Source organism: Pocillopora verrucosa, chromosome 4 (genome assembly GCF_036669915.1).
Source record: "Pocillopora verrucosa isolate sample1 chromosome 4, ASM3666991v2, whole genome shotgun sequence".
NCBI classification, from domain to species: domain Eukaryota; kingdom Metazoa; phylum Cnidaria; class Anthozoa; order Scleractinia; family Pocilloporidae; genus Pocillopora; species Pocillopora verrucosa.
The window spans coordinates 14,823,124-14,846,989 of NC_089315.1; the positions used below are offsets into that span (position 1 = coordinate 14,823,124).

Genomic DNA, 23,866 nt, shown 5'->3' on the forward strand with positions numbered 1-23,866 from the left:
ATATACAAATCGCACAGCATTGCTAAATTTCAAACTAATACGAGGCAGGGAAATCCAGTCTGTTTGATAATTCAACCCTGTGTGCTTAATTTATGGAGAGGGTGATGAGCGATTGATTTTCAGGTTCCTAAACGGCCTGTTTTTTTTGTTCTGTAGAAATCGAGCTCAATCTTTATACTTGGTAACCGTTTGTCCCTCTTCGGTTCATCCATTTTTTTATTCAGCCATTTTACTTGCATTTTACAGAAGCTTTCTCACGTCTTTCTTAGAATAGCTATTCGCATTTATCTTTGTTTTGCAGGGGAAGTCGTATTTCGGTTTCTTGCTTGTGGTTTCATCAGTCATACGACTAGAATATCAAACAATACAAGCTTCTTGTGTAAAAGGTTAGTAGTAAAAAAATAAATTTAGAAACAATCTTTCCCGCTTTACAAAACTGAAATGTTTTGCGCTGGACACTCAAAGACAGAGGATTTAACCTCCAAATAGTCTTAGATCTTGGCAAAGATTTGTTGCTTAAAACTTAACTTAAACCGAACATAGTCTGCAAAATAAAATGATGAACTCAATTTTAGGACTTTAACTTTCATGATCTTACTAAGTCTCCTTTGCAAATGTAACAAATATCTCAGTAAATAATTTTAGAGAATGAAGTGTTGCATCAATTTGTTACCGTCCAGCTGATAAGTTTCTTTATTCTCCAAAACTGTTGGCTGAAGAATATATTGATATTGTAGGGGAAATTTGCACGTTAAACAATTCTTTGGTGTCATAGTCTGGGAGTGAAAGTGTAAAAGCAGATACGCGATGAATGAACCGGAAAATCAGATTTTTAAATCTGAAATCTTTAAAAAAAAAAACATGAAGATGTCATGTTTTTTAATTTAAATTACGAGAAAGTTAGAAAGCGACGTAGTTCTGTTTTAGGTTTTCTATACGATTCTTTGTTTCACCGGTGAAGCTGTTACATTTTTTTCATTCTTGTCAGATTGTCATTCATCTCTGTTTTGCAAGGAAAGCGTTATTTCAGTTTTTTACCCTCGGCTGCCTCAGTCATTCGATCAGAACACGAAACAAAATAAAACTCCTTGTTCAAGAGTAAGCAGCAAAAATAAAGAACATATCTGCTTACAGTCCCATCTCTCTCTCTTTTTTTTATTGAAAAAATGTTTTCAGTGCCTTCTCAAATCAGACGTAACAGAAATTGAATTCAAGGACAGAGATTTTTGATGTGGAAAGAAAAGCGCTTCAAAGTTTTCACAACGACGCTATGGGCGAAACAGAAAGTTATATTGATATCTGTCACACCAAGAGATTATCAACTGCAGTTTATAGTTTCTTGTCTTAGACCGATCAAACTCAGAAACCTTGTTCTCACACGAGCTGCTTGCATTTATCTTTGTTTCACGCCACTTTTGGTCTCATCGCCCAAACAAAGCGTGTTTATTTTTGAAAGGGTTACCAGCAAAAAAAAAAAATTATAGTAATAGTTTTTCTTTTCCTGATTCGAAAAAATATATTTCTGGTTTAAATATAGCAAAATCAGTGATAATAAAGAGTTGTAATTCCAAATAATCCAGTAATATTTGTGGAGAGCTTCCAAATTGGAATCAATTTTTGATTTGGATAACAAAATATTAAAGGTCTGCATCATCTTTACCTTTTAAATTTATGATCTCATCAGGAATTCTTCCTTCTAGCTCCCTCACATTACCTTGCTTGCTCGCGCAGAATTGTGTGACACATCCGGGATATTTACGGGTGCAAGGGCGCTAAATTTAAAGACCGAAACGACAAATGGCGTGACACAATAAAGAAAAATGGCCGCAATAGGCAAAGGTCCCCTTGCGTTTAGTTTTTTCACAGCTTAACTATATAAAATATCGAAAGGGTTGCATATGGTTTTCAAAGAAAAGATTTTCATAATAAAATAACAACCATTTTTGACTCGGTACCATCTCTTTAACCTTTATCAATTTTGTGCTCAACTTGACCTACTTTGGGTAAATTTCAGTATGGGAAATAGATTTATGATAACTTTCAGGCCGAATTTCTCCTAAATGAAGATATCAGCACCTTGGGTTGCATATGGATATGTTTTCTTAAAAAGTATAAAGGGCTCATGCAACATATGAAGGGAATCCGATGTCTGGAAATAGTATCAAATCCAGCATTTCTGGAATATTCATTTTCTCTCTTTGATTCTTCACCGTCCCAAGGGCCTTTGGAAGTTGAACTGATTCATTTTGAACCTCGCGCGTGCATATTAATTACTCTAAGCTCCGCCTCTATGAACAATGTTTCGCCGCATTTATTTACTTATTTAAGCACGAAATCAGTAATGGCTGTGAAATGGCGGTAAATTTTTGAAAGTTAAAACATGATAAGAACTTTTACATCGAGTCAAATAAAAAATATCGTCGCACACGAATCTGCAAACGCTTTGTGAACAGTGCGGCCGGCCTTTAATTAGTGTGCTATTGTTAACTCTATCGCACCTTGGGGACTGACATCACGCACCAAACCGTTTGATCGACAGCAGCTGAAATCTGCAGTGCGACTCAAGTATTCCCAAGGTTAAAGTTGTTGACCAATCACAGCTGATAAGCTCTAGACATGCAAATTGATATCCGCTCGTTGATAAACTGGGCACTGTAAATACATGTCGCGAAAGACAATAGCATTCTGCGCGGGAGAATTTAATGTTGTATAAAGAAAAAACCCTCAGCTGATAAGCATTCTCGTCGCTTGTTCACTGAATAATATGTTGATTGTGGAAAGAGAAGCAACATGTCCCTCACTTCTGTAACTTGATGGCTTTACAAATCGAGCAAAGCAAAATTAAATCCACCAAACTCTTATCAACGATATGTGAGCTCCAATATTTATTGAGATATCTTATGGGCAAGCTGCAATGCAGGTTCCATCCTTATTAGGTTTATAATGATTACTTTTTTAACCGATAATTTTCCTATTTAATCTTACAGTAGCTCTTCGCATTCTTCATTACTTTGCAGAGAAAGTTTATTACATCAGTTTTGTGGTTTTGGTCTCTCACTATCTGAAGATATTTTAGATTTCACTGAAGGTGAACGGCCAATAATTTATTTCATAAACATTATGAGTTAACATGGATGGAAACTTGCTACTCATAGAGATAACACCCTCTGAATGATGAGTCTGTTTACTCTCAGCATTGCTATATGGTATATTGATATTGTAAGGAGAAACAACAAGTTCATCACTTCTGTGATGATTAAAACTATTGAAGAAATGTAAAATGGTTTCCGTGTTTACATAGCCTGATGTAAACACGCGGGAGGTTAGGAGAACACGAGATAAGCATAGGAAACCACGACGCGAAGCGGAGTGGTTTCCAGCTTATCGAGTGTTCACCCAACCTCCCAAGTGTTTACATCAGGCTATGTAAACACGGAAACCATTTTACATTTCATTTATAAAATAACTAATGAAAGAGGAACGAAAACCGTGTTTACATACGCTCATGTAAAATGTTTTTATGGCCAATCAGAGCGCGCGTACTATTTGAATTATTTTATAATGTAAGATCTTGTATGTTATTTAATGAATCTTATAGGCAACTTAGAAAACAATCTCTCTTCCATCTTAGGTTTTTTTTTCTTATTCTGATGATTTCTTCTCACCAACCGTGCGAGTAAAATGTTATTACATCAGTTATTTGCATTTACGTTTGTTTGCCTTGGAAATTCTCATTTCATTTCATTTTCTTAATTTTGTTTTCATTAGTCACGCTATCAGGCACCAATGTAAAAGGCATGTTCTGTTTTGAAAAGGTGAGCTGTTCGTTTTCTTTAATTTCTGCATTTGTATTGCTACTTTAGTTTCACTTTTCATGAATGAAATTGACTTTATTTTACGAAACAAAAAATTTGGAGAAGTTGGTATATCAGTTACTGAAGTAACGCGTACGTAATTGAATGAAATAGAAAGATTTTCCTTCTTCTGAATAACAAGCATTTTGTGAGCGGTTGAAACGTTGGGTAGAATTTTTGCTCTTTTCCCAAATTTATGCGGTATTAAATCAAAAAATAGTTTTTTCAAAATAATTGATGGGCAGTTAACCGTTGGCAACGCTTACATGTTCTAATTTCTTCATCTCAAATTAATTAAGCGAGTTCCTAAGACTGACATGCTGGCTTGATCTCTGTGGGACAAACGGTTAGAAATACCAACACGAATCTTGCACAAATATCTTCATCTGGGCTCAACTGAACAGTTTTATACTTCATTTAGTTGTAGAATTTGATTTTTTTTGTTAGATTTATGTCCATCAAATTTTTCCACCACGCAACGAAACCAGATCTATGTCATGCACAGGTGGCCCAAGCTCCAGCTGTGAGATGATAATCTTGCGCAATAACAGTCATGGCGGAATTATTAGAGTTTGTATGAGAATATTTACCACCGCTCTAAGGAATAAAAAAAATACGTCAAACTCTCAATAAAAATACCTCAACTTACTTCCACAGCGTATCGCTTGTTATCTGACCGCTTTCTTTGATGAAAAGAACCCATTTTAGCGAGTTTTCCATTTCGAGGTTTTCTACCTACATAAGAAAACCTCGAAATGAACAACTCACTAAAATGGGTTCTTTTCATCAAAGTAAAGATAACAAGTCATACGTTGTGGAAGTAAGGTGAGGTATTTTTATTGAGAATTTAACGTATTTTTATATTCCTTGGAGCGGTTGTAAATATTCCCATACAAACTCTTGTAATTCACGACTGTTATTGCGCAAGATGATCATCTCACAGCTGGAGCTTGGGGCCGCCTGTGCGTCACGTAGATGGATATCTCCAGATAGATCAAGATATATTGATTTGCCTCGATTTTGAAACATAAAACAACGGAAATAAGAGCTTAGTTATTCCCTGGTTTTTGAAGGGCAGCAGAGTGAGGATCCTGATCTTGTTTCACGTACAAACTTTTGGGAAAATTCCCTGGTCATGTTTAAAAACTCGAACATTCCTCAGTGTTACTTTTTTTGAAGCTTCCCTTTTTTGATGATTCTTTCTTACGACAACAAATAGGAGAGAGCCGTTATGAGTGACGCTGCAAAAATCCTAAAATCAGTCCAGATAGGTTTAAACGTCGTCATATTTCTTCTGAACACTGATCGTGGCCTACGAGCGACTGAGTTATGTAATGAATGTGTAATCCTACTTCACAACCTTGATTCTGGTAGTCACCTTGAAATCTCCGATGTACTATTCAATGCGTACTACGCCATCTCTGGTTACACAGATGCAAAAAGACATGCCACCAAACTTCTTGACAAATTAAACCATGCTTGGACACTAATCATGGAAGTAGGAGACATATGTAACACACAAAGCCGGTTTGTAGAGGCAAAGCAACTCTTTAAAGCCGCACTCACTATCATGAAAACAATTGGTCACAAAAGAAAAGAAGCACTGGCTCATGGAAGAATCGGAAATATCTGTACTAACCTTGGAGAATATCAGAATGCTAAAGAATATCACGAGAAAACACTTGCCATCGCGATAGAAATTGGCGACAGAAAAGGAGAAGGAACAACATACGGGAACCTCGGAAGTGTGTTTCATTCCCTTGGCGAATTTCAGAATGCTAAAGAATATCACGAGAAAGCACTTGCCATCGCGATAGAAATTGGGGACAGAAAAGGAGAAGGAACATCATACAGGGACCTCGGAAGTGTGTTTCATTACCTTGGCGAATATCAGAATGCTAAAGAATATCACGAGAAAGCACTTGCCATCGCGATAGAAATTGGCGACAGAGAAGGAGAAGGAGCAACATACGGGAACCTTGGAAATGTGATTGATTCCCTTGGCGAATATCTGAATGCTAAAGAATATCACGAGAAAGCACTTGCCATCACGATAGAAATTGGGGACAGAAAAGGAGAAGGAACAACATACGGGAACCTCGGAAATGTGTTTCATTCCCTTGGCGAATATCAGAATGCTAAAGAATATCAAGAGAAAGCACTTGCCATCGCGATAGAAATTGGCGACAGAGAAGGAGAAGGAACAACATACGGGAACCTCGGAAGTGTGTTTGATTCCCTTGGCGAATATCAGAATGCTAAAGAATATCACGAGAAAGCACTTGCCATCGCGATAGAAATTGGCGACAGAAAAGGAGAAGGAGCAAGGTACGGGAACCTCGGAAATGTGTTTGATTCCCTTGGCGAATATCAGAATGCTAAAGAATATCACGAGAAAGCACTTGCCATCGCGATAGAAATTGGCGACAGAAAAAGAGAAGGAACAAGATACGGGGACCTCGGAATTGCGTTTCATTCCCTTGGCGAATATCAGAATGCCAAAGAATATCTAGAGAAGGCACTTGCCATCGCGATAGAAATTGGCGACAGAAGAGGAGAAGGAGCAACATACGGGAACCTCGGAAATGTGTTTCATTTCCTTGGCGAATATCAGAATGCTAAAGAATATCACGAGAAAGCACTTGCCATCGCGATAGAAATTGGCGACAGAGGAAGAGAAGGTACAGCACACTTAGAACTTGGAATGGTGTACCGCAGTCTTAATAAAAATCGGCAAGCTAAAGAACATTTGGACAAAGCAGTCGGCGTCAGTATTGCAATTGGTGACAGAGAACTGGAAGCAATGGCTATTGTAAATTTGGCAATGGTCTCTGATTCTGTAAATGACAGTCAGAAGGCAAAAGAACTTTGTGAGAAGGCGCTTACAATCAGCAGGGAATGTGGCAATAGAAAGCGCGAAGTACAACTATACCTACACGTTGGAAGTCTATCCCAATCGTTTGGTGAATATGATAAGGCAGCATATTATTTACAGAAAGCTTGTTCCATAAGCAGCGAAATTGGATGCAAAATGGCTGAGTTTAAAAGTCTTCTCCATATTTCAATGTTAAAGATATCGCAGTTCGAGGTTGTGGAGGCAATGGAATATCTCCTCCAAGGCATTGAAAAATATGAACAAATCAGAACTCTCCAGAAAGGAAACACTGGACTTAAAATTTTTCTGTTAGAGGAACACGGCACTTTTCCCTACAAGTCACTCACTCACCTCCTTTGCCTTACTGGAAACTTTCGAAATGCTCTCTATGTTGAGGAGCTGGGACGAGCAAGAGTCCTCGCAGAACTCATGGCAGACAAATACTCCGCTGAAAGCCACATCTCAGCTGATCCACGATCATGGTTCGGGATTGAAAACATCGCGAGAAGAGAAAGTAACTGTGTTTTTTTGTACGTTTCGTATGAAGATCGGCAAGTTCTTCTCTGGGTGTTGAAAGCAAATGGAGACATTTTCTTTCGAAGAACAGACGAAGTGAAAATAGACACTCTTATTGCTGCACAAGTTTGCGAAGTGGAGGGAGTCTTCAAAAAGAGCGCCGAATGCTTTGGTGTTTTACCCGAAGGGAACTGCGAAGACCGATCGCTGAATGACAATTTGACGACATCTCTTCATGAAGAGAGCCAAGCAAATTTGCGAGGTGACGAAACCAAAGATACCGGAAGAAGTCATCATTTGTGCTACGAATGGATCGTGGCACCTGTGGTAGATTTACTCACAGAGCCTGAAATCATCATTGTACCGGATCATTTTTTGTACCGAGTCCCATTTGCTGCCTTGCGTGATGAACAAGCCGGCAAGTATTTATCGGAGAAGTACAGAATACGCATCGTCCCTTCACTGACAACTCTCCGGCTCATTCAAGAATGTCCAGCAGACTATCACAGTCAAACTGGCGGACTGGTTGTGGGTGATCCTACGGTTGGCAAAGTGCAATATAATGGACGTCTTATTGACATTACACCATTGTTTTATGCAAGTAAGGAAGCAGAGATGGTTGGTCAACTGCTGGGTGTTCAGCCTATATTGGGAAGTCGCGCAACAAAGCAGGCGGTTCTTCAAGCAATACCTTCAGTGAGTCTGATACATCTTGCCGCACATGGAAATCCTGAAACAGGAGAGATTGCCCTCTCTCCTCAATGTACTATTAACAGTACCCCACAAGAGGAAGACTACCTCCTGACAATGTCCGACATTGAAGGAGTTCAAGTGCGAGCTAGACTGGTAGTACTCAGCTGTTGTCACAGTGGGCGTGGATTGATTAAAAAAGAAGGAGTTATTGGAATCGCTCGAGCATTCCTAGCATCTGGTGCACGTTCAGTGTTGGTAGCATCGTGGGCTATAGAAGACAAAGCAACGGCGAAGCTCATGAAACATTTATATAAACACCTTGTGCGTGGAGAAAGTGCCAGTGAATCTCTTAGCCAGGCCGTTCAATGGTTGAGAAGTAATGGATTTTCCAAACCTTCCCAATGGGCTCCGTTTGTGTTGATGGGGGATAACGTGACATTTGATTTTATGAAAAAAGGGTAGGTCTGATTAGAATGAGCAATTTTCTACGATAAAGCGATTAGCACACTTAACTTATTCACTTCACTCAGTTGTCGTGATTTTTTTGTTTGTTTTTGTCTTTGTCTTTAATCCATAAAATGCCAGGAAAAAGAACTTGATTTTATCTAGTGCTAGGAGCCAGAATTTTTTCACAGAAGGCTCTCTAAAATTGGCTTTGAATTGGCGTTTCTTTTGTATGCAATATATACTCCGAAATAATTAGTCAAAGTCGATGCGATACTACACGTTATGACGATGAAGGTAACTTGAGAAGCTGAAAAAATTAACTTTATTTGTGAAAAATCAACAAAAATAACAATAAATTGAAAATCTTAAAGTCACTTTCGTATCAAGCATGGTATGTTTGACAAGTTTGGACAATCATAGCCAATGGAATTGAAGAAGAAAGTAATTTCTGTGATTGGAAGTCTGTTTCGTTTACTTTAAAGTTGAAATAGTGACAAATCTATAATGCTTTTTTTAGGAAAGAAGGACTCGAGGAGGACAACAACGAGGCGGAGAAGAAACAGAGTGACTACTAATCCTACACAAAGATTCTTCTTCCTAAACATTGTCGTTCAATGGACACTGGTATTACTTTGCGAAGACATTTTTAATTTTTTTTCAGTCAAGTAGTAGATTTTGTGTGCTTTTGTGATGATGATGATAATGAAACCTGCAACTAAGTCGTTTGATCTATTAAGTATACTATCAATAGGGATCTACAATAAATTGGGATGGGAAAAATGAACGCAGGAAAGTAGCTTAATGTATGAAAATGTGAGAATGTGGCAAAGTTTCGTCAGAACTCAAAGTTAATCCTTGATTTAAATCATTATAATTCTGTCTTCAATTCTCCCGCTGCACGCGCACGTGATTATTAAAGAGTGATTAAGACTTTTCACAGGTGCAGGAAATGATAACATAACAAACTAACAGAAAATGAAACAAAAAGATCCGAGATACTGAAGGAAAAATCAAATAGAAAAGAGGAGGTAGTAATGTAAAAATCAGACAGAGAAGAGAAAAATGGTTGAGAATAACCGCAAAAATCAAACATTGTTGCGAGATAATCACGCCAAACAGATGGGTGCAAACAGTTCGTAGGATATGAACGTGACAATCAGCCAGAGTAAACCCTTTAACTCCCAAGACCTCATTAGTAATTCTCCCTATTGTCTGCCATAAAATACTCATGATTTCAATTTGGAGAATTTGGTATTGGATCAACTTGTAGTTCTCTAATTGAGTTTTCTTCTTTATTCTCCTCACTTGTCTGCTTGATTCTGAGTTGATATTGTAAGGAGAAATTCTGTCTTGGTCACTCATGGGAGTTAAAGGGTTAAGGAAAAGAACAGAGGGCTAGATTCAGATATGGGAAACAAATTTAAGTTGAAACAAACAATAAGGTAGATATTAACTTGGAAATCAAACAGAGACGAGAAAAGCATTGTGCAAGATTTGAATGAAATATTTAATCGGAGGAGAGAACGAGCTATGTACAAGATTCAACTAAACAAAAATACCAAACATAGCAGAGAAAAAAAAACAGTGCTCAATATAATCTCAACAAAGTTAAAAGAAGAAATAGTGGAGTGGACAAACAGAAAAATCATAGGCATGCAATGCATGCAAGAGTGATTTTTTTGGCTGGGTGAGTTGAGGTGGGACACTGTGTAACTGATGTTTTCATTTTTGTAAAACAAAAAGAGCCTTAACCTCAAAAAGAACGAAAATAACTCATAAGTTTAGTTAAAAGACAGGAAAAAAAGTTCTTATTTTTCTGAATAAAAACTCAGGCGTAGTTATTTCGTGGTCCATTGTCTATGTGGTCTTAGTAATTAGAAACAAAAATAAACTTACTTTACCTTGAGAGAGAGGAGGAGAGAGAGTGGGAGAGAGAAGGGGAGAGAGAGGGGGAGAGAGAGAGGGGGGGAGAGAGGGGAGAGAGAGGGGGGGAGAGAGGGGGAGAGAGGGGAAGAGAGAGGGGGGAGAGAGGGGGGAGAGAGGGGGAGAGAGAGAGGGAGAGAGGGGAAGAGAGAGGGCGGAGAGAGGGGGGAGAGGGGGGAGAGAGAGAAAATTTATTTTTGTTAACCACTTTTTTGGGTCCATACAACTTGGTTATGGGGGAAATTTTTAGTTCCTCTATTTTGCCCCAACTTCAAGATGGTGGCTTATTACTGTTCCTAAAAATATACATGAAAAAGTTACTCAGTTCTGATTGGTTAAGATAAACGCAGTTTTCAGGTAATTCAATGCAGAGGAGGGTTAATTCAGTCCAAAGAAATAACAAACCAGACATTCTGATTGGTTAATAATCAAAGAAACTCACAGATAGCCAATCAAATGCGAGCCTCGGATGTCGCAACATTTGGATATGCTGAAAATTTGCGAGCGAAACAATGGCCTGCGTTTCAAGTAAGTTTTCTTTCGCCACCGCGACAACAATACAGTCGCTGAAAAACAGCTCTAACAACGAAAACACTGTAAAAAGCACTACTCTTTGGTTATCGGTTTGGAAAAAGTGGTGTTCAGAGAACGGAATTGCCGAGGAAATTGAAAATTTCGAGCAGACTCAGCTTAACACTTTGCTCGAGCGATTCTACGCCGAAATTAAAAGCAAACATGATTAAACATCGCAAACGACGATTCCATTTCATCGAAAGTGATTCGGACACAAACTGAACAAGTCCTTGAATTGCTTAGCCGAACTTTTAACTTTCTGTGCTCTAAAGATGTGAAAATATCATTGTATATTATTGTTTTGATCTTACGCGGTTGTTTTAGTATGCAAGGTTTGAATAAATTATTTTTTCACTTGATGCGCGCGCTTTGCTTCTCCACAATTATGATAAGCTATCTCGTATTCTTTCATGTATGTTATTAATACGTAATCACATGATTTTTCCCGTGCAATTTGGAATAAGTAAGCACTCATGCTCACTTAGCGAGTGACCAATTCACATCTACGTATTGACAAACGGCAGTCGAATCCCTTGGAAGGCATCTAAATGTCCACATTTATTATTCGATGAGACTTAGAGCACATTTGAAAGTTCAGAGTGTCCGACGTATCTGTAGCCTTCTTCTCTGATAACTCTCGGGTCCAAACGGTCCTTTACAATGAAATAATACAAAGTTTATGTTCTTGGGCATAACTATGTTTTGCGCCCGACTCAGAGTCATTTTAGCCCTTTCCGTTAGACGAAGGTTATAATGCCACTGAGAAGGGCCCAAAAACACAATCATGCTTCAGAACATATCATTTTAACACTTTCGGAGGGAATTGAGAAAATAAAAACCGAAAAAATAAGAAAAAAATCAGAAAGAAGGAGAGGGGATTCCGGATGGAGTGGTTCAATAGTATTCTGGCCATCCCCGCCCCCTCCTCTGCACCGTATAAACATGGCCGGTCAGAAGGCTTCACTGCAGGCTAAGAATGGCAGAGCGTTACAAGACATTGCAAGGAAAGGCTATACTTGGGAAAGCCCACGAAAGAAGAACTGGGGTATGCAAGCTTCCACAGTTCACTGCGCGGATGAATCAATCCAGGGATATTCAGATGAGGTTCGGTGAATTATCTGGAGGTCCAAATCACCGGAATAAGCCGAAGTTAGGACGATAGAATATGGAATTGTTTGTGACATTCTTGCTAAATTTAGCCGGTTTGAGACCCCGACAGAGAGGACTGGAGACTACTTACCCTTTGCATGTGATTGGTCGATGTCTTGGGACACCTAAATTTAAAGGTGAAAGAGACGACTGATTCCTTTCGATCAAAGCTTCCATTTCTTTAAAACGTTTTTAAACTTTTATTTCGATAGAGTGACGGAAGCTAGTGAGTTAGAATGCTGTTTGACAGTGGAAAACCTCAATTCCAATGGTGTGGTCACGAAACGGCGAACCTTCAAGAGTATTACAGTTGTCTTGGGTCGAGATGAATTTCGCGACATCTTCAATCTCCGTTGGGAAAAACTTTTCTTCTGAAGGAATTAACCATTCACAAACGGTTTTTACAGGAAGGGAAGGCTACCATCAACCTCTAACACAGAAGATTCAAATAATGTTTCGAAATTGTCCACCGAATCAGCTCGCGACGTTTTTAAAATGTCTGTCATTGAAACTTGCTCAAAGTAAGCAAAATGGAATTGCAAGTAACAGAAGACGGCTTCTCAGTGATAAAGTGCGGTCGTTTGAAAACATAAGCCCTGTTACAGATAAGGATTTCACAGTGGGCTGCAAGAAAAGACCTCTGCAAGATAAGAACGGTGTGACACCGAAGCTATTTAAAAGTACAGGTAAAGAAAGCAATTCGAATTGTGGAGACGACGAACACAGTGGACGGGCAAGAAGACGTCTCAGCTCTTTGAGTTCTTTTCAAATGAATCTTATACCTGAACGCGTAGGCTACTGGGAACAAGGTTGACCCTTCAAATTTTATTATAATTTGTTTTCATTGTCCGGGTGGCCTTATATGAGTATAAATAAATTGCACACTTCACCATAATGAACCACAACAAAAGCAAGATTGGTATTAGAAATAGTCTTCGGTGTATGTCACCAAGTCCATGTGAAATAGATATAATATCATACGTTAGGGACTGAACAAAGTGCAGCAGTATCTTGGCTATGACAGTGGAGGCCAAATCTGTGCTCCCCGCAACGTACAAAGAAATTATTCATAACCTCGGCTTTTTATAATAATTTTACCTGGAGCATTTCAGTTTAGTGGACTAATACTACTACGTCTCTTTTTGTGAGTGGTTTTTGTTTTTTAATTTACCAAAGTCCTTACTGTTTCTTGTTTTTCTGAATTCTTGCTTCTGATTCTCTTAGAAGTTTAGTAACTTCATTCCTCAGTTTGCGATTAGTTTTTAGCTGGAATGAAAAGCAGCGTAAAGGCTGTGATCAATCCAGAACTGCGAAATATCCATCCGAATAAGGTATAATGCAGGGATTTCGGCTCTTACTTGGTGTAGAAGACACAGTATACGTCACACTATTGTTTTCCTTGTTTTCTTATTCCCAGTTGTGATGAAATTCTATTGTGATGTATACTGCGTCTTCTACAACAAGTAAGAACCAGGATTTCAATAACATTCGTAGACAGTGAATTCATGACGGTGAGACAACTCATTTCTTTTCCGCGCTCGATTACGTTCAAATCTACAAAGGGAGTACTTTTCTGTGATTTTTTACACCTGATTTTTTTTAGCTCCTCCGGGCACTCGAATAAAGAACAATGGCAAAAAAAAAAATGTTATTTGGTGCTTGGAAGGTCTTCACGCGTGCTGCCGCGCATTTGCGCGTGTAGCATGACGCACTTTGCGTCACAAACTAAAAAACACTGGGATCTAGCAGAAAGTAAACACAATATGGCGGCCTTTTCGAGTTACAACGTAAGTTGAAGATAAAAAGAACTGCCAGTCTGGTACCACAACAAGAGCAAAAATGGCAGTTAATCGATCTCGTACCTTCCATTTTATGTTACCTGCTGTTTATGGTGCTTGTATGGAAAATGTGACTTGCAAAGCGGCTGGAAAACTTTTCAACGGAGACCACGTGAGACAGTCAGTCAAATATTAGAGGTGAGGAAGTGCTTGACGGGCACATTGAATCGTTTATCTTTGCTTCCTCTTATTTTAAGCTGCGAAGCAAGCCTGTGATCCTGTCGGATTATTCTGAAATTCTGATCGTTTTATACACAGTTTTACGGGATATTCAAATACTGTACTCGGCCAAGGAGCCGAGTTTGCTTTAAAAGGTTCTAAACCACAAAACAAAACACCAAGCAATGTTTGGGACAAAGACAGCCTTTAAAATTACAAATTACAAATCACTTATTTACTGATACTTTCTCAAATACACGACTCCTATATGATACAACCAAGCTAATAACAAAATGATACTTAAACATAAGATTAACCCTTCAACTCTCATGAGTGACCAAACCAGAATTTCCCTTACAATATCAATACAACATCAATACAATATCAACCAGATAAGTGATGAGAATGGAGAAAAATATCAATATGGGGATAATTAGCTGATCCAATACTAAATTCTCTGAACTAACATTATAAGAGTTGTAAGGTTGACAGTAAGGAGAATTACAAATTTGATCTGGGAGTTAAAGAGTTAAACATACTAAATAAAAGTAAAAGGCTGTCTGGTGGAAAACTCAGACAGATACTAAGAACAGCAAGATGAGTTACTGGGAGGAGTGGGAGGGGAGCAAAATAGCTTCTAAGAATGCAAAAGCCGTTTATGTATATGTGCAAGCTGAGAAATACAAAAACTGATCTTATTTACTGAGAACTGGTAATCACCAAAGTACCTATCACTGTTGCTGTACTTTTACTTAGAATAGGAAACTTAACTATCAGAACAAGTATGCTGATGTTAAATTACTTGTGCTAAGTAGGCTAGCTTGATCACAATTACGTTGGAAGACTGTCTTGTGTACCAATTTACTCTGTTTTTAACTCCCATGAGTGACCAAGACAGCTTTCTCCTTACAAAATCAATACAATATCAACCAGATAAGTGATGAGAATAAAGAAAAATATCAATTTGGGAATGACTGGTTGATCCAATACTAAATTCTCTGAACTGACATCATAAGAATTGTATGGTTGATAATAGGGAGAATTACAAATTTGATCTGGGAGTGAAAGGGTTAACATAGAGGCACATTACACTTATGCTGATTTTAAGTTAGTACTGAGTAGGCTAGCTTGATTACAATTATGTTGGAAGACTGCTTTTGTACCAATTTAGTATGTTTGTTATTTAGAAGCACATCACCCAGTAGTAGGTGATGCTCCCCTTAAATTTAGAAAGTGACACTTTTTTAACATTTGAGTTATTTTCATCCATGCCTCTGAGTACTTTGTACAGTTTTTTAATGGGGATGAACTCAATTCTTGATAGGTTTTGAGTTTTATGTGATTTTTTAACAAAAGGCATTATTTGAGAAAAAAGTGCACCTACATGTATTCTTAGGTGAACTTTAGTCCTGGTTGCTGAGGCATTTCTTTTTCCCCTGGATGGGATGCTTCTCCATCCCAAAGTTACCGTCCTCAGTCGTAATCGGAATGGGACTTTTATACAGGTGTCTTGCTACGTTTCTTTCTAGGGATTTTTTTTGAAATCTGAATTAAATTCTTGTTCAACATTGCAATGTCCAAAATCAAGAAAAGTTCTTTTTTCATGTACATTGAACAGCCATCCTAATGATGCAAAATATACTTCACAGAGACCTAAGGATTTTGCTACAACACAACGAGTATCATCAATTCGAAAGTATCCAAAACTATTAAACCATCATTTATCTTTTCAATTCCAGACCCCAGGACTAAGAACATGATTATTCCTTGCGTGTAGAGTGAAGTTCAGATATCCTGTTGGGTTGCACTGGTCAGTGAAGTAGAAGGGCACTGTATCTCCGCAGTGGTAAGTTCATCGTTATTCTATAGAATATAGCAATTTTCATTGCAATGTGTCCAAAGTAATCTAGGCTTGTGCAGGTTTAATTTACTCCACCACATTAGTGAGTGGTTGAATACCCTTGAATCACTTTCTTCAACGTCAGGATGGAAACCCATAATCAATATTATAATATGACTTAGGCCTCGCACGTGCAATCCCGTAGAAAACCATAATGAAAGTTGACCAGTGTAGGGCCGGACGGGTGGACTCTGACCTGTCTGGAAAAAAGCTACCGGCTCATCACTCCACGGCTTTTTTGCAAAAAAAATTTAAGTAAAACAGAAAAGAGTAAGAAAAGTTGCGTTTTTCGATGAATTGAGTTTCTTGTTCTAATTCGAATAAAATCAAAGTGCTCTGTGAGCAAACTCGTGAATTGACTGATGACTTACATGATTTTTTGGATTATGTTTAATGTTATCTGGTTTAGAGAATTTTGTGGTTGATTGTCATATTTAGAGTACGAGCAGTAGTTCAGTGTTCGCTAATGTAGCAAAGAAACAAAGTAACGTTGGGATAAGAAAGCATTACAATTGAAATGATCATGCTATTACATTTGACAAGGGTGGATGATGTCATATGCATGTGTTTTAAACATATATCATTTTTGTTTCTGGTTCAAAAGAAAAGGTTGGAAGTAAGTGTGGGTGAAAAGTGAAATTCATTGTAAATATTGGAAAATCAAGGCAAAACTGTCTCAATGAAAACATTGATGATTCCCTCTTTATCAAATGAGACAATCGGGAACGAGTTTTGACTGATATAACTAAGCCCAGACTGCCACCGTCAATTTGGATTTCCGCCTGGGTAGATTTTGGTCACGTGCTAGGCAACGTATGATCAAAAAGAAGATAAAATTTAATTTCAGGCCTATTTATCAATTTTGCGGTGTATAACTTTCGCATTTTAGTACGTAATATTTATTTTGAATCTTCAAATTGTCTTGAAACTTAAAAGAAAATTGTTCTTTAAAAATTCACTGAAAATCGGTAACCAAAATTATTTGTTTAGGTGTTATTTGATTTTCGTGTCAACCTGTAATTTCGTCAGTCGCCAGCACCTTTTGTTGCTTCACACAGGAAAACACACAATACGAAATGTAATGATCGATTTTGTCCCCAATCTCACGCCATAACAGAAAAAGCTTTTGAACACCTGTAAACTCCGAGTGCTTCGGAGTAAGTGATATTTTTAATGAATCTTCGGATTGTTTTCAAGTTCAAGGATTGTAAATTACAATTTTATGAAAAACGAAGGTTATTCTCTTATTTCAGTATGAATCCTCGCGCGCCTGCTAGTCGCTGGCGCTGCTTGTTGAAACTAAAACGAAAAAAATAAACTGTTAAGATTATCATTGGCTTCTTTTTCACCCCACCACTATTCTTAGCAACAGAGGTCGCTGTGATTGTTGTTGATTGTTGGTTTTTTTGTGGTTGTCCCACATGCGCCCGTCTACGCGTCATATTAAGGTTGAAACGTAACTTCCATCTTATCAACATTCCAGTGGTCATATAATTATCAACTAAGTATGGTCGGGCTGGCCGGGAATAGAAAAAAGATCTGTAGCGATTTTAGCTACACAAGAGGAAAACGGAAGTGATTTTTCATCCTTTACATGAAAGATGTTGACGTTAAAAAATAACTTCGAAATAATCTTCGAAAAGATGATAATCGTAGCTAGTTAAAAGGGTAGCCTGTGAATTCGAAAGAGTTTTATCACACGAGAAAAATAGCAACTCCGTACCACACTCGTGACAATACAAAGAGCATCGTTCTCTATCTCACTACCGAGCATAAAATTTACCACCTCTCTCATTCTGTTTACGTAAGGACGCTCTCAACATTGCTAATCCTAGCAGTATGCGAGGCGCGTGTTAGATATGAACCTCGTGATGGCTTTGCTTACCATAGAGTCTATGTGGTATAGCAAAGAAGCGCGGAACCCGAAGATCTTGCGTTCGATTCTTCATGGGGACTCACAAATTTTACTTTGTCTCACGCTGACGACAAGGCGAATAAATATCTTTAATGCTCTTCCTTACATGAATCTGTAATGAGAGTCAATACTCAACCGAAGAAATTCTGATTGTCAAAAGTCAACTGCATATGGCGATTCATTTTTTCTGACAATGTAATTAACAAAAGTCAAATTAAACCAGTAAAGCAAGTACAGCCCAAGGAGATCAGGAATGGCGCTGCTAAAACTTTTCCCATAATGCACCATCAACCAGAAGTTCGCTTGAGGTAATCATTTTTCCGGTAATGGAGACAACGAAAGAGAAGAACGTGGGGGAACATCTTAACTAGAAATGGACCTTTAACTGATAAAAATTAATTGGGTTTCTTTCTTACATGAAGAGAATTATACCGTCGCTCTTCCTTAGGTATATACAAGCGGCTAGTATTCAATTGGCGAGAGGGAATATGATAGCGAATGGCGTATTTGGTACTTCTAACTGAGATCTACGCCATGTAGATTTTAATGACCGCGCATTCTCGAAAAACCTGAATAATAAGATTGTCTACTTTTGCCTTTTAAAAAAGTTGTTTAATCAAGGAGGGGGATTTTACTCTTTATGGAACCTCTTAACCAGGTATAAAGATACTCTCGGTATAAAGATACTCTTTTCTTATGGGGGAGATAGAACCTTTTTATTTCTAGAATATTATCTTTTTATCCTACGGCCTTCAAACTTTCTGTTTTCGTAGATAATTCATTACAGGCAGGACTTGAAAGAAGTGTAATTTGAGTTTAAAAGGCTTCTTGTTGTGAATAAGCACGATGACTGAGGGCGTGCTTAAAATATAGAAAACGTCTCCCCAAATTGCGTAAACTTATTCAGCGGGTTTTCGCATAACTTCGATTTCATAAGGCCTAACAATACAAAAACTCTGTTGCAACCGGTAGAAGCTTACTGTTTGTTAACACCATATTTTTTTCGTTCTGCTGTTTCTTTCTTTTCTTTTTTTTGTGTATTTTGTTTTGTGAGTTGTTTTTGTGAGTTTAATTAATGTTCTCTCAACCAATCGACACTTTTTGGTTAATTGAAAATCGGCATCTTTTTCATTCCACACTGTAGTATTGGCAATCAATTATGAATTTACATTGCGTGGGTGAGTATAACCGAACGTCTCCGCAAGTTTTCCTTACTTAAATCTGCCCATGAAAAAATCGTGGTAAGTGGTCGTGTGTAAACTCTTGGCTGAAGCCTTAAACAAACATTGAAGGTTGAGGTGATGGAACCTGTAAACGCTCCTCCATTTGTTCTTTTTCGAGGGTTGTTGCTCTACGCAATTTTCATCACCGCATTAGAGTCATCCACTGTTTCTCGATCAGCATACTTCACAACGTTGACAAATAAGCAGCTTAAAGGCTTTGTGGTAAAACGGTTTGAGTCTCCTGGTCAAATTTGGTGCAGTCAGTCTTGTTTGAAAAACGCCTGGTGTACTTCAACAAACTTCAAACTTGCTCCTAAAATTTCTAAGTCCGATGGCAAAGGAACTTGCGAACTAAGCAAGCACGATGGCTCTGCTGTCAAAGAAAACATGTTTTTGCAGTTCGAGGAAGGTGCCAGTTTCTCAGTGCCTCTTAAGGTAACGAACAGCCTAAAATGCCTCATCTGGCTTTAAAGGGTTCCGCAAGTTGATGCAACTGCAGTTTAATTAACATTTAAATTGTTAGTTGGCGTTTAATTTTGAAATTAACCTGCGTGTCTTCATATCGCTAATATTTCATTTTTAAAATGAATTGACTCATTTTGGCTTAAGTCTTTGGCACCATATTGTATGTTTTTTTTTTCAATTTTCAGAATTGTAAGGCTGGAAAGTGAAAATTCATGACCACAGCACTATAATTGAAGTTAAGCAAAAACCTATCTTGTATGTGAAAAATAGATGTCTTGAATTTCCTCAAATTATGGGCGCATATGATTGGAAAAAATAACTGCTCTTGAACAAAAAAACCCAGAGCATAGCTACTTTATAAAAGCGCTAGTCGGCACTTTCTATCGATTTACCAGCCTAATAAATAGTGCGAGGTGTTGGGAAAACACGAGTATTACTGTAAATCATGAGTCAAAAGCGATTTTTGTGCTAACATGTCCCGTGTGCGATATCGTCGCTAAAATGATAACAGGCTCGATTTATTGCCAACTAGCTAACAGGTGCTCTTCACGGCAAAGTGTGTTAGAGAAAATTAGCATACATTTTTAAGACTACTACGCTTCTCAACGCTTTTTTTCGTTTTTGATGTGCTAACAATGAATCTCCTTTACAGAGAAATTATTTACGCTAGATTTCTGCATTATTCTTGAGTATTCTGAATTACGAGCAGCTGGCATCAGACAAAATTGAATCCTTGATTTCGTGTATGCCACGATCTTAATACAGTCGAAGTGCGAGCAATAAAAATTTAACTTTCCGTTTTTTTTTCTGTTGTTAAGTTTTAATCAGAGCTGGTATTTTTTTGAAAGCGAAATGAATGTATGCCTTGAATAATGACATGAATTGACAAACAACGAGGAAAAGACGAGAGCAAAAATTAGTCACCATTTCTTAGACGAAGGGCAAACCTCACCTTGACTAAGGTAATGCCGGCTTATATGAATCATCAGTTATACAAATATTTCTGTTCATAAACTTCATTCACCATGATCAGAACCACAGCTTTTTTCTTACTTCTGGAAACATGCTAAATATTTCGCTCAGGAATTAAAGCACGGAGAAAATAAAGCTATCAGACGCCGCAAAGACTGATTAATTTCAGCATAAGCCGAAGAAAGAAGACATTGACCTGCCTCTGTTAGTCTTGACAAAATATGTTTCTGGCGTGTAAAAATTCGTTTAACAAAATCTATGGTCTTATCGGCTACTGTTCAGTCTACGTGCTAGCTTTTTGAATTCTCATGAAAAATCTTTCGGACCGAAGGTAACATATACTGTGCAGGTCTCAGAAGCTATTTTTTCTTGAGGAGTCTAATTTAACAAAATTGTAATTTGTGCCGGCGACGGGTTAAGCAAACGGGTTAGTTGTTTTTGTTTGTTCGTTTTTTATTTAAGTTCTGCCAAAACAGATGATAAATTTTGGCACATAAGGCTTGCGGCATCAAAACAGCTATTCAGTGAAAGGCGAGCTCAATTTTCTTTTTGAAAGTGGTATCAGTGCATTATGGAGATCTTCTCTAATTTCATTTCTATACTGATATGAAATGGATGGATGTGTAGATGGGTGATTGGATGGATCAGAAGTGACCCATTAGATGAAAGGATGGATGTATCAAAGAAAACACTTAACTTTCCAGTAGTCTTTAGAATCTGTCAGTCGGTTAAACAAGAGGAACACATAAAACTTTAAATGCCCTGTTTCGAAGCTGACGTTAGCCCTCCATCTTTCGCTCTGACGAGGGGCTAACGCTCGAAACGTCAGCTTTCAACTCTAGGGAGGCCAAGTTACGTCATCTACTCAGTTGATAATATTAAATTACCTTGTTATACTCTCCTACAGAAGCAGCACCTCAGTTTCTTTAGAAACTTACCCTCTTTATATAATTTTAAATGCATTATTCTTTGTTACAGGCTAAATAACGGCAGAAATCGACTATTACATTTTCATTGATACGGCAATAATTTTTGGTCCGAAATATTACATCGAGCTCGAATCATTAAGTCCAAGAAAAAAGCTGAGCACTTCTTTGGAATAATTCCAAAGTACATTCATATTCGTGTTCTGAACAGTTTTTTTACACGTATTGTCTGTCACTGCTTCTTGTTAGGGCTGCCAAATAACCGACAGTTGTAAAAATGGAGGTGCTTGCGTGTATGACGAGAAGAAACAAACTTATTCATGCAAGTGCAAGCCCCTTTGGACCGGAGAAACTTGTGCTGAGCTGGGTAAGAACAACTTTGAACAGTAGAATGCAGGTGGTCAAGTTCTTTCGGTCAAGTCAAACACAACGCAAAATATTTGTCTCCGAGACTTGAAAACAAACAGATAAAAAAAAAACAGAAAAACGAAACGAAACAAAACGGAGCTTTTTAAGAGAGAAGTTAAATAGAAAACTGACAAGAATGGAAAAGATATGGAGGATTCAAAATTTATGTGTGTATGTATAATTTTTTATTTAAAATAAATCGCAAAATGTCCAACATTTCATCTTTTTTTAAGTTAACAAAATCAGCAGATCTAAGTTTGATATTTATTGAAAAATGACCGATCACAAAGCGTTTTGTACGTGGCATAGCGGAAAAATGACTGAGCGTCAGCGGAGTCAAATCGGCCCCACGCCTTTCATGTAAGGGTCCACAATTTTTCTATATTCCTTTTGCATTAACGTTGCCAAGGACGTTTAGCAAAATAGTGTTGACGAAAATTCTAAACGTTATCTTATACTCCCAAAAAGTTACTTGTGACAGCCATCCCTGCAAAAACAATGCAACTTGCACAGATGGAGTCGACGGATATAACTGCAGCTGTGCACCAGGATTTTACGGGACACAGTGTGAAAAGATTGAAGGCCTGTCTTGTTCATCAGGTTTGTAGAGACATGTATCGTATTTTGATGACATGTTCTGAGAGCGCAAGCTTCCTTCTACAAAGCGAAGTGTGGTGGAGATGGGCGTGACCATTCAACATTTTAGAAAGTTTTAGATTGGACATTAATTATAGGTTATACTGTAGCTGTGCATCGGGGTTTCATGGAACACAGTGTGAAAAGATCGAAGCTTGTCGTGTTCAACAGCTTTGTAGAGACGTGAAAGATATTTCATATGATCTACACGAAAATCATCTGTATGGATCCCTGGAGTTCAGCAACAGGCTTTGGTGGTTTTTTGCAACATATGTGCTTTTGGCAATCAGACTAAACAGAGTTACTACAAACAACTGCATGTCATTCAACAAATTATGCATCTACTAGACATGTGGTTAAAATGTAATGTATAACTTTAAAATGGTTGATCAAAATAGTATAGTTAATAATATATCACCTGCCGAAAAGCAACAATTGCTCTTAGGCCTTGTCAATCTAAGGTAGTTTTTGGGCTAAGTGGTATTCCTCTTGTATTCTGCATAGCCATATGTTTCAAAGGCTCCTAAGTGTTTTTCTTTTTTGGTTGAAGCCAATTTTTTTTACTGGATCTCTTATACCCCCCTTTTCGCTCATTGCGTTGAAACACGGGTGCATGGCGACCATTTATGCCGAGCGTTCCGCTGGAAACCTAAAATAATTTATGTAGATGTCAAAATATTTATTGGCAAGATGTCCTGATATTTGCTTGTGGACTGTTTGAAATCTAGTCTCTTGAGGTATTAATTATCAATATCAATGGTTGACAAACGATATATACAAGGTACTCAATCCTGGACCGTTTCTTCTGAATTGATTCATGAAATTATCTTTAGAGAACGTAGGAAGGGGCACTTCCGCTTTATAAATCATTCATTTTTTCCCCACAGCTTACCGGATTATTTTTAAACAGTCTACCACCGAAAGTTATGCCATCAAAGCAAATGCCATTTCATCTAATCTCACGGAATTTACGGTGTGCCTTTTTGTTAAAAGGAAGGATATAAATTCAAGTCATTACCAGTGTGTCTACAGCTATGCAGAAGCTTCTGGTTATGATATTGGAAATGCCATATATGTCTGTTTGAATACTCCAAATATCGAGATCAATGTGGATAACCACGGATACAGGTAAGTGATGTATCAAACCCAACTTCTGAAAACAGAATTGAGAAAATTCTAACGCTCCGCGTAACTCTCTTTGACTTTTTCCGGGGCGCCTAGCATTGTACTGAAGCAATTTCTGTGGAGCTAAAGGATGGGGGGAAAACGCAGTGCCATATTATGATAGAACGAATTAACGAGAACAGCGAACGAAAATGCTCGGGAAATGCAGGAGAATTTTGATAAAAATATACTGGCTTTTATCGAAGTCAGAAAAACATCACTGTAATGTG

General features: G+C 37.9%; 2 protein-coding genes across 2 annotated transcripts in view; both read left to right on the top strand.

The window, feature by feature from the left end:
* The first annotated feature begins 4,626 nt into the window (after positions 1 to 4,626).
* On the top strand, positions 4,627 to 9,022 carry LOC131784898 (tetratricopeptide repeat protein 28-like). The gene is made up of 5 exons (XM_066165323.1): positions 4,627 to 4,679; positions 5,229 to 5,352; positions 5,629 to 5,841; positions 6,469 to 8,396; positions 8,903 to 9,022. The coding sequence occupies exons 1-5, from the start codon at positions 4,627 to 4,629 to the stop codon at positions 8,958 to 8,960; spliced, it is 2,376 nt and encodes a 791-aa protein (XP_066021420.1). The 3' UTR covers positions 8,961 to 9,022.
* Positions 9,023 to 19,143: 10,121 nt separating this feature from the next.
* LOC131792339 (sushi, von Willebrand factor type A, EGF and pentraxin domain-containing protein 1) overlaps positions 19,144 to 23,866 on the top strand; it is a 5,628-nt gene continuing 905 nt past the window's right edge. Inside the window, exons 1-4 of the mRNA XM_066165324.1 lie at positions 19,144 to 19,500; positions 21,678 to 21,795; positions 22,305 to 22,436; positions 23,360 to 23,600. Of these exons, the coding sequence (XP_066021421.1) occupies positions 19,144 to 19,500; positions 21,678 to 21,795; positions 22,305 to 22,436; positions 23,360 to 23,600 (848 nt within the window). The remainder of the gene's footprint in view (positions 19,501 to 21,677; positions 21,796 to 22,304; positions 22,437 to 23,359; positions 23,601 to 23,866) is intronic.

Bases quoted from the DNA above. Each gene is read 5' to 3' on its own strand.
- LOC131784898 (XM_066165323.1), top strand. From the start codon at position 4,627: ATGGGTTCTTTTCATCAAAGTAAAGATAACAAGTCATACGTTGTGGAA. The intron at 4,680-5,228 runs GTGAGGTATTTT...TGATTCTGGTAG, and splicing joins TCATACGTTGTGGAAGTAAG to TCACCTTGAAATCTCCGATG. The intron at 5,842-6,468 runs GTGATTGATTCC...GGCGAATATCAG, and splicing joins CATACGGGAACCTTGGAAAT to AATGCTAAAGAATATCACGA.